Below are 11087 nucleotides of genomic sequence, written 5' to 3'. Positions count from 1 at the left end.
AATCACTGTCACCATTTAATCACCGTCGCCATTTAATCACCGTCGCCATTTAATCACCGTCGCCATTAAATCAGCGTCGCCATTAAATCACCGTCACCATTAAATTACCAATTAATCACCATTACCATCAACCGCACTGGTAGACTTCTTGCAGTGAGTTGTAAACTTTCATCAAAGGGAACATGACCCTTGTGTTTAACCTTTCAGCATTTCATGTCAGTAATGGTTCTTTAACAGAGGGAGTGCTGATCCATGCTGCGTATTGTCTGTTACATTGCATTAATCTCCTATATTTACAGGATGGTACAAGGGAAATGATAGAAGGAGTCCATTGTGGCTGTGGCAGCTTCTTTGTAGAGCTATACACTCTCCTGACTTACCCCAGTTCAATTTTTATTTCTTTATTCATGGTTTGTTAATGTCACTTAGGGAAGGAAATCTGCTGTTCTTACCTGGTTTTGCCTGCATGTAACTCCAGACCCATCACAATGGGATTGACTCCTAAGTACCCTCTGAAATACACACATCTGTATCAAACTGAATATGAGAAAAGATGAGAAGGAGATAGGACGGACTTTCCACCATCGATGTTTTCAGGATGAGTGCTGACATTGTCAGCAATGCCACAATTCTACAGCTGAATGAAAAGACCGGCACTGTATTCAGTCATGGCGAAATCACAGCCAGTCCAGCTCACTGCAGAAAGTCTTCCCCAAAGTCTTAGTATGGAACCTCAGGAGGATTCCAACACCCAAACTGAAAGTTGCCACCCAGGTTGATAGCATTGTTAAGAAGGCGTACAGTATGTTAGGTTTTATTGGTAGAGGGATTGAGTTTCGGAGCCATGAGGTCATGTTGCAGCTGTACAAAACTCTGGTGCGGCCGCACTTGGAGTATTGCGTACAGTTCTGGTCACCGCATTATAGGAAGGATGTGGAAGCATTGGAGAGGGTGCAGAGGAGATTTACCAGGATGTTGCCTGGTATGGAGGGAAGGTCTTATGAGGAAATGCTGAGGGTTTTGAGGCTGTTTTCGTTAGAGAGAAGAAGGTTAAGAGGTGACTTGATAGAGACATACAAGATCATCAGAGGATTAGATAGGGTGGAGAGTGGGAGCCTTTTTCCTCAGATGGTGATGGCTAGCACGAGGGGACGTAGCTTTAAATTGAGGGGTGATAGATATAGGACAGATGTCAGAGGTAGGTTCTTTACTCAGAGAGTAGTAAGGGCGTGGAATGCCCTGCCTGCAAAAATAGTAGACTCGCCCACTTTAAGGGCATTTAAATGGTCATTGGATAAACATATGGATGATAATGGAATAGTTTAGGTTAGATGGGCTTCAGATTGGTTTCACAGGTCGGCGCAACATCGAGGGCCGAAGGGCCTGTACTGCGCTGTAATGTTCTATGTTCTATGTTCTAAAGGAGGCCATTTGATCTGTTACAGCTTCTCTTTGAAGATCCATTCACCTGTTGTCACCCTGTCATTCATTACCCTCCGGCCAATGCAGATGCATTCTCTTCAGATAATTGTCTGCTTCCCATTTGAAAGGTTCAATTGAATCTGCCCCCATCATTCCTGCTCCTAACCATTCACTGCTTTTTCCCTCACACCATTTTGCTTATTTTGCCCATCATCTCAAATCAATGTTCTCCTCCAACTGGAACAGTTTTCCCCCATCTACATTTTCCTTTATTCATTCACGGGATGAGGGCGCGTTGGCTAGGCAGCATTTATTGCCCATCCCTAATCATGCAGAGGGCAGCTCAGAGTCAACCACATTTCTATGGGCCTGGAGTCACATGTAAGCCAGAGCAGGTAAGATGGCAGTTTCCTTCCATAAAGGACATTAGTGAATCAGATGGGTTTTTCCAACAATTGGCAACGGATTCACGGTCATCATTAGACTCTTAATTCCAGATTTTTTTTATTGAATTCAAATTCCATCATCTGCTGTGGTAGGATTTGAACCTGGGTCCCCAGAATGTTATCTGGGTCTCTGGATTAACAGTCCAGCAATAATGCCACTAGGCCATCGCCTCCCCTGGTTTTGAAAATCTCCATCAGAAGTACTGTCCGCCTTCTCTTCTGTAAGGAAAACAGTCCCTCTTCTGCAATATATCCTCATAACTAATCTTTCTCAATCCTGGAACCATTCTGATGAATCTTTTCTGCTTTATCTCCAAAGCAGGTCCCAGAATTGGACCCAGTATCCAGTTGAGGTTGAACCCGTGGTTTATAAGAGTTTAAAACAATTAACTTGCTTTTGTACTGAATGCCTGTCTTTGTAAAGCCCTGGATTGTGTGTGCTTTATCAACTATATTCTCAACCTGACCCACCACCTTCAGTAACAACACCTTTTAGAATTGTACCCATTGTTTTGTATTTTCTCTCCATGCCCACTGAAAAACTTGCTTCAAACTTCTCTTTTTATTAAATTGAGTCTGATACATACCCACTAATCCACCAGGCTACCTCTATCCTCTTTGCTTCTGTCATTATCCTCCTCACAGTTCCCAATGCTTCAAACTGTTTCAACACTGACAAGTTCTGAAATTGTGTCTTGTACGTCAAAGTCTAGGTCATTAATATTTCATCATTTTGTGATACGTAACTCAGGTATTGCTGAGAAAAGGCGGAGTTTGTCAAAGCTTTTCATCGCGCACTCATCAGGACATTCACTGGAAATACCTGTATAAAGATTGAGAAATACTGTCTGGGAAGACAGTGCTAATTGGCTGGCAAGTGGATTCAGATTGAGATAAACATTGCCATGGAGAATGTACCAGTTAAGAGATGATTGACAGTAAACTGCCATTGTTTGTTGTAATTTAAACCAGGCAGTTTAACTCTGGCATTGCCATGAGGAATGAACCACAGAACAGCATGTTGTGATGTTAGTTTTTCAGCTACACATTCCAAAACTGACAAATCATATCAAACTGCATGTTCCTTCAGCTGCTTGCAACAAACAAGGTATTGAGTGTATCCAACCAGTGTGCGCTTACAATGTAGTGTCTAACATGGTAACAAGGTGCGGAGCTGGATGAACACAGCAGGCCAGGCAGCATCAGAGGAGCAGTCTAACATGAGATGTGATTCTGCATTTGGACAAATTTTGCTGAATAAACCTGAATATGTGATGAATTATGCTGACAAATAGTTTAGGATTGTCAGTCAGGCTCACAGAGTATATTGTAAGCTACATATTTTAAGACACAGGCCCTGTTCTTTGCTGACAGAATGAATATGTACCTGCACTGAGGCTGTTTTACCTCAACAAAATAGGTGACAGCCATTTGCTGGTTCATTTCTCAAGTCAATGCCCTGACCAGTGTGAGTCAACGTCAGAGTAATGTGTGACAAAGCTTGGCCATTAACTCCAAATTAATGGATACATTTGCCTTGGCAACATCTCCACCAATCATAGTTCACTTGACAACCAAGCAGCACCCACCTCTCATAGGGTATAAATGTTGTTTGCCCCCCTTAAATTTCCATTCTAGCAAAATGTCCTGATATTATGTAAGGTGTATGATTTATACCTATTTAAATGTCATTTATTTTGGATTTTTAAGCTTTGAACATATGAGTTTTCTCTGTGTCTGAAGGGGGTTAATGATTAATTTGTAAGATGTTCTGCTACTGTGGTGATTTATTGTAAATCACAGAGACTTCCTGGCGAATAATGAGAATTTGTTTACATTGGAAGAGTTTACAAGGGAACAAATAAACAGAGTCATACATTTGAATAGAAGATTCTGAATTCTTTTGGGCTTTGGGGAAAAAAATGCTCTTTATTTTCAGTCTGGGCAAAGTTTGTAGAAATCTTGACTAACGGTGGATGTGTAAAACAGTTGCTCCTAAAACAGAGAGCTAGTTTTAGGAGATTGAGGAGACTGGGTTATTATTGTCTAGAGTTTAGAAAAATGAGAGATTATTGTATTTAGACAAACAAAATTCCTGACAGGACAGTTCCACATCTGTGGATGAGAAGTTCCAAAATACATTCAATACTATACATTAAGGCTCTGTAATAAGAGCCCATGTTATTAGAGAGAGTATATTAGCATGGGCAGAAGATTGGCTAACTCACAGAAGACAAATTTAGGATAAGGGGGGCATTTTCAGGATGGCACAAGGATCAATGCCAGGCCACAATTATTTATAATATATATTAATGGCATTGATGAGGAATCATAAGCACTATCGCCAAGTTTGTGGGTGGCACAAAAATAGATGGGAAGGCAAATGGTGAGGATGACACGAAGAGACTGCAGAGGAATTTAGACACAATAGGTGAATGGCAAAAAACATGGCAGAGTGAATCTAATGTGGGAAAATGTGAGGTCTGCACTTTGGCAGGAAGGATAGAGGAGCTGAATATTATTTAAATGCAGAAACACTACAGAAAGCTGCAGAGGGATTTGGGAGTCCTTGTCTGTGAATCAAAAATCTAGCATCCAAGTTCAATGGGTAATGGAGAATACAAATGGAATGTCAGCCTTTTCTTTTAAATGGGATGGAGTATAAAAGTAGGGAGGTTTTGCTAAAATTATTTAAGGCACTAGCCAGACCACAGCTGGAATACTGTGAACAGTTTCAGTCCCTTTATCTAAGGAAGGATATACAGCAAACTCTTTTCTTAACTGGCACCTTATGAACTGGCACTCAATAAAACTGGCAAAAATTATATCCCTCAAATATCACAAAGTTTACTGTATCAATCCATCCAATTATTATAGTATTTCATTTATGTATCTGAGTGTAAATATATTTGTTCAATTTAATAGCAACACAAAATATTAACAACTGATTCAATTTCGAGCAAATTTCTGCTCAAATACTGTGATCTACTATGATGTCTAAGTAGTCAGTTGAAGGTGTGAGTGAGGAGGCTCTCTGCTAGTAAGTTTTACTTAAGGCAAAGTTGCATTATTATTTCAATGATTAATGCTGTAAATAAAGTATAACAGTGATGTGTATGCCCCCTGCATTATGTTTCTATTACTTAGTGTGTGTTTTTACATTGATTGTGCGTACCTGTGTGATTATCCGGAATGTTTGATTAGTCTCATAGGGGCTGGTTAATAAAATGTTGGTTGTACTAGCACAGGAGGCAGCCCAGAGAAGGTTCACTAGGCTGATACCAGATATGGAGGAACTGCCTTGTGAGGAGGGGTTCAGCAGGTTGGGCCTGTGCTCATTAGAATTTAGAAGAATGAAAGGTGACCTGATTGAAACATACAGGATCCTTAGGGGACTTGCAGGGTAGATGTGGAGAGGTTGTTTCCCCTTGTGTGTGGGAGAGTCTGGGACCAGAGGGCATCATTTCAGAATAAGACGTTGCACCTTTAAGACAGAGCTGAGGAGAAATTTTTTCCTTCATTGGGAGTGAATCTATGGAATTCTTTACCACAGAGGGCTGTCAAGGCTGGGATAGACTGTTTTTAATCAGGAAGGGAATCAAGGCTTATGAGAAATGGCAGGAAAGTGGAGTTAAATGATTATCAGATCAACCATGATCTCATTGAATGGTGGAGCAGACTCAGTGGGCTGAATGGCCTACTCCTGCTCCTATATCTGATGGTTTTTTGGGATAGCATGGGAAATGATGTTGAGGTAGATGATCACTGTTATATAGAACAATGCTTCCTATGTTTATTTGACAGATGGATGGTGTGGCAAAGATTGCACCAATAGTTGCTCTATATGCTGGAGACCCCAAACTTGCTCAGTATGTGGAGGAGGTAGTCCGAGTCACACAGGATGACAATCTGGCCGTGCAATGCAGCATCGCAGGTAGGTGTCAGTCCTGGGCTCTCCCCATCTAATTCCATCAGGTTTCTTGCATCAAGGTAGGGTGCCATCAGAGTTCAGGAGCTCCGCACCAATGTAGAGATCTGCTTTTCCGAATTAACAGGAAGCTTGGACTGTTATTGTTCAATATTCACAGGCCCAGAAATGCTGCTTATTTTATAGTCTCCAATATCTCCAACCAGAGACTGAAACTCAAAGTCCCTGTTCCCAATTATAGTCAGGTGGGAAGTGGCTATGAGGGATGTGGCCAGAAAGTAATAACACAGTGTGGAGCTGGAGGAGCACAGCAGGCCAGGCAGCATCAGAGGAACGGGAAAGCTGATGTTTCGGGTCGGGACCCTTCTTCAGAAACGGGGAGAGGGAGTGGAGCTCAAAAATAAATAAAGAGGAGGGGTGGGGCTGGGGAAAGTAGGTGGGATGGTGATAGGTGAGTGCAGGTAGGGAGTGCGGGGATTGGTCAGTGAGGTGGGAGGAGCAGAGAGGTGGGAGAGAAGATGGACAGGTCAAGGAGGCAGGGATGAGAGGGAGGGTTGGACATGGGATGGCTTAAACATGGAATTCACCAGTTTTAAAATTTCCCCACCCCCGGCCTCATCCCATGTCCAACCCTCCCTCTCAACCCCGCTTCCTTGACCTGACATAACCTGTCCATCTTCTCTCCCACCTATCCCCCCCGCCCACCTCACTGACCAATCCCCACCACTCCCTACCTGCACTCACCTATCACCATCCCACCTACCCTCCCCAGCCCCACCCCTCCTTTCTCTATTTATTTCTGAGCTCCTTTACCCCTACCCCATTTCTGAAGAAGGGTCCCGACCTGAAACGTCAGCTTTCCTGCTCCTCTGATGCTGCCTGGCCTGCTGTGTTCATCCAGCTCCACGCCTTGTTATCTCTGACTCCAGCATCGACAGTTCTTGCTGTCTCTGGCCAGAAAATGATGCTGAGTTTTCATTCGAAACCAGTAATGAGTTTAATTTTTTTTATTAAGAACTCTGAAACCAGAGCATTTATTAACAGAATGAAGCCACAACGTTCACTGTTGAAATAAACTGAATTTTACTGAATAAAGAATCAAACCACATGAACAGTAGTAACAGCACTCTATTGTACACAGTTAGTTATGTTCAAACTGTTCACTTATTTTCTAAACCACATTCTTAAACTGAGATTTCCTTCCATTTGATTCAGGGATGTGGGGACAAGATGGGATTGACAGATATGGGGTTAAGGGATACAGGGAGAAGGTATGTTTGAAGAAGGTGGGGTCATGGATACAATGGAGGTTTGTTTGCTGGACCTGGTCCTTCAGAATGTGACGCAGTTTCCCAGTGGAGGTATCACAGTGTCACCCCCACACTCCACACCACCCATACACCGTTCCACACCCCCACACATCACCCCTCACTCTCCACCCCGCTTCCCCACTCCTACAACACAAATCTAACCCCTTTCTGACCCTCCACAGCTGCTGCCATTCTGGAGGAATTCATTCTTCGCCCCCCGACGGAAGGGTTTCTGGAACAGATGAAGGATCGACTGGAGCTGAGCATCATTGCCAGCAGGTTACCCGAGATCCTGCAACGGCGCAGCATGGCACACCGGGAGATGGTGCAGCAAATTGGCAGCTCGTGTGGTATGTCTCAGGGATTGGGGGGAGGGGGAGCATCAGACAGGAACTGGATCAAAACTGCTGTCTGACATCTTTCTGCTGAAGTTAAATGGGGGCCTGTTCACTTATTGGAACCTCCTGGCACCTCATATATATGTAAATATAATCTTAAACAAGGAAGAGACGCCTTTGGGATAGTAAGAATTGCCAATGATGCCTTTGGTTTGTTGGATAGAGTCAAACTCCAGTGCTTGTTTGTTTTCTTCATACACTACTGTATAGAACCAAACTGCTTTAGTGACTTTGTACTTGTATATATATTTTTTTGTATTTTTGAAATAAAAAGGAGGAGGAGGGAGCCCAGGTGGATGAATAGAAGGGGAGAGGGCAGATCAGGAAGGAGGTCGATTGAGGAAGGAGTTGTTCAGGGAGGGGGAGTGGATCAGGTGGTGCTGATTCACCCAAATGGAAACTTGAATCACGCTGAAAAAGGTCAGAGTTCATGGCTCTCTATCAGAATGTTAGTGTCTGCTCAACTTTACCCCCCAACCAGAAAATCATTGTAACTAATGAAACTACCTGTTAACATTATGTAACTGTAAATTCAACTTTAAGAATGTGAAATCTCGCTCTGAAAAGAGCAGTTATTACTTTAGAAAGAGTTCTTTGGAACCACTGTAGTAGGTCTCAGTGGTACAGACAGTGTACCCTGCTGGGCTTCTGGAGCAGTGAAAGAGGGTGTCTTTTAAAGTGAAGGATGGGGATATAGGAGAACATTTCTTGTCAGAGTCTCAGACAAGTGTTAATGGGTTTGGGTGATCAGAATCAGACAGAGGAAAAGCAAATTGTTTCATGTTTCCTCAACTTGTCCAGTTTTAAAATTCCTGTAAAAATGTGATGTGTGGATGATGAAGGGTATACAAGAATAACAGAAGGGATCAGTGAGAATCTGTATCAACTATGGGAGAATGTCATCTTGCGCAGGACTTTAACAGGGTCATTGCCGTGAATCTAAAGGAATAGGGTAAGGACAGAGATTGAGTGATTAAATTCAGCCTTTCTACAATAATACTTAATAGGTTAAAAGAGCGATGTTTCCCCAGTTCTGGAGAAACGAGTAGGAAATTGGGCTTGAGACATCAGTGATATTTCCGACTGATGATGGAGGGGAATTTGCCAATGAGGTGTTTTGAGAGAAGTTTGACAATATGAGTGAGTGTCACAGTGATGAATATAACAGCACAAAGTCCTTTCAGCAAAAGGCTCCAAAAAAGTTCCTGTGGGGATTAATAAAAGATGAACTGACCAACCAGATGCTGTCTCAACACTTACACTGACATTGGTGTTTCATGCAAAGCACTCACTTTGGGTGCTTAGCCAATACAAACAAAAGTTTCTTTAAAGATCTAAAGAGGACGAGAAAGTCCAAGGTTAATACAGGCCCCTTGGAGAACAAGACTGGGGAAGTAATAATGGAGAACCAGAAAATGTTTCAATAAACAGCAAACATCAGTCTTCACAGTAGAAAAGACTAATAGTATCCCAAAATTACTAAATAATCAAGGGGTAAACAGAGGAGAGGAAATAAACAACGTAACTATCACTAGAGAAAAAGTACCAGGAAAACTAATGGGGCTAAATATAGAAATTAGGAACAGGAGTAGGCCATTCAACCCTTCAAGCCAAGTCTACTATTCAATGTGATCATAGCTGATTATCCAACTCAATACCCTGCTCCCACTTTCACCCTTTGCTCCCTTTAGCCCTACAGAACTATATCTAACTCCTTCTTGAAAACCCTCAACATTTTGGCCTCAACCACTTTCTGTGGCATAGAATTCCACAGGGCTTCCATAGAATTCCACAGGGCTTGGACCATGAGCCCCTGATACTGGATTCCATAGTTTTCAGGAACAACCTTTCTGAATCTTCCTTATCTAGTCCTGTTAGACCAATAAGTCAACTGGAGCTGACATAATGCATGCACTAGTAGAGAGTCATAAATCTACAGTATAGAAAAAGGCCCTTCAGCCCACTGTGACCACACTATCAAAACCATTCTAATCCCATTTTCCTGCACTAGGCCCATAGTCTTGCAGGCCTTGACATTGCAAGTTCACATCTAAATACTTCTTCAAGTATTTCTGCCTCTCCCACTCTTACAGGCAGTGAGTTCCAGATTCCCATCACCCTCTGGGTAAAAAAGATTTTCCTCACATCTCCTTTAAACCTCTTGCCCCTTACCTTAAATCTATAACCCAGTCATTGATCCCTCTATCAAGGGGAAAGATTTCTTCCTTTCTATCTTATCTATGCCCCTCATTATTTTATACATCTCAATCATGCCCCGCCTCAATTTCCTGTCCTCTAAGGAAAACAGCCGCAGTCTAACCACTCTCTCTTTATAACTGAAACTCTCTAGCCCAGGCAACATCCTGGTAAATCTCCCTCTGCACCCTCTCCAGTGCTATCACATCCCTCCTATAATGTGGATTTCAGAACCGCACACAATACTGTAGCTGTGGCCTAACCAACATTTTATACAGTTCCAGCTTAACCTCTCTGCTCTTAAATTTTGTGCCCCATAAATAAAGACCAGTATTCCAAATGCCATCTCAACTACTTTATCTACCTGTGCTGACACCTTAAGGGACCAGTGTAGATACACACCAAGGTCCCTCTGATCCTTGATGCTTCCCAGGGTCCTACCGTCCATCATGTATTCCCTTGCCTTTTTGGTCCTGCCCAAGTGCAATATCTCACACTTATCTAAATTGATTTCCTTTGGCCACTGATCAGTTCATCTGACCAGCCTGTCTACCCTATAACCTAAGGCTATCCTTCTCACTATTTACCACCCTAATTTTTATGTTGTCTGTGAACTTACTGATAAACTCTTCTACATTCAAGTCTTTAAATCATTTATAAAAACCACAAACAGCAAGAACTCCAACACTGACTGGACACAGGCTTCCAGTTAGAAAAACATCTCTCAAATCATCACTGTAGTGATTGGAATGGGGGCCAAATGGATCTCATTGACTATGAGATCCTTGATTGGAGTTGTTAACCTGGGCTGACAGATGTAAACAGGGGATTCAGAGAGTCTCTTAGTTCTAGGGCCTAGTTTTGAACTGACAGGTCAGAGCCTATGTACTGTGCATATGTAAATAATGGGTCACTGGGTAACAGGATACTGGCCTCTGCAGTTATGTCAACCACCTTCTGCTTCTTGCCTCTCAGACAATCCTAAGATTCTGGAAAAGTCTCAGAGGATTGGAAAACTGCCAATGTAACACATTTATTTAAAAATGAGACAAAAGAGAGGTGACTATAGGCCAGTCAGCTTAATGTCTGATTTTGGGAAAATGTTAGAGTCTATTATAAAGGATGAAATAGCTGAGCATTTAGAAATACATAATTTGTTAGATCATTGCAGTAGGCCCAGGACAGAAATGTCAGGATGAGAGCATGATGTTTGTCTTCCATTTTGCAAACACACACCCACACACACACACACACACACACACACACACACACAGAGACACACACAGAGAGAGACTCTCTCTCTCTCACACACACAGACACACGCACACTGTATCACACAAACACACACACACACACAAACACTCTCTCTCTCTCTCACACACACACA

The 11087-nt window shown here is 42.5% G+C and overlaps 1 protein-coding gene across 5 annotated transcripts in view; it reads left to right on the top strand.

Annotated features, from left to right (window-relative positions):
* The window catches only part of selenoj (selenoprotein J), a 42918-nt gene that overhangs the window by 24515 nt on the left and 7316 nt on the right, over window positions 1-11087 (top strand). For all 5 annotated transcript variants that reach the window (XM_048598153.1, XM_048598152.1, XM_048598156.1 and 2 more), the window contains exons 5-6: window positions 5673-5802; window positions 7289-7456. In XM_048598153.1, the coding sequence (XP_048454110.1) occupies window positions 5673-5802; window positions 7289-7456 (298 nt within the window). The remainder of the gene's footprint in view (window positions 1-5672; window positions 5803-7288; window positions 7457-11087) is intronic.

This window comes from Rhincodon typus, chromosome 6, assembly GCF_021869965.1.
Source record: "Rhincodon typus isolate 14 chromosome 6, sRhiTyp1.1, whole genome shotgun sequence".
Classification (NCBI taxonomy): Eukaryota; Metazoa; Chordata; class Chondrichthyes; order Orectolobiformes; family Rhincodontidae; genus Rhincodon; species Rhincodon typus.
Note: the sequence above shows the minus strand (reverse complement) of the source record. Positions and strands in the feature narration are given on the sequence as shown.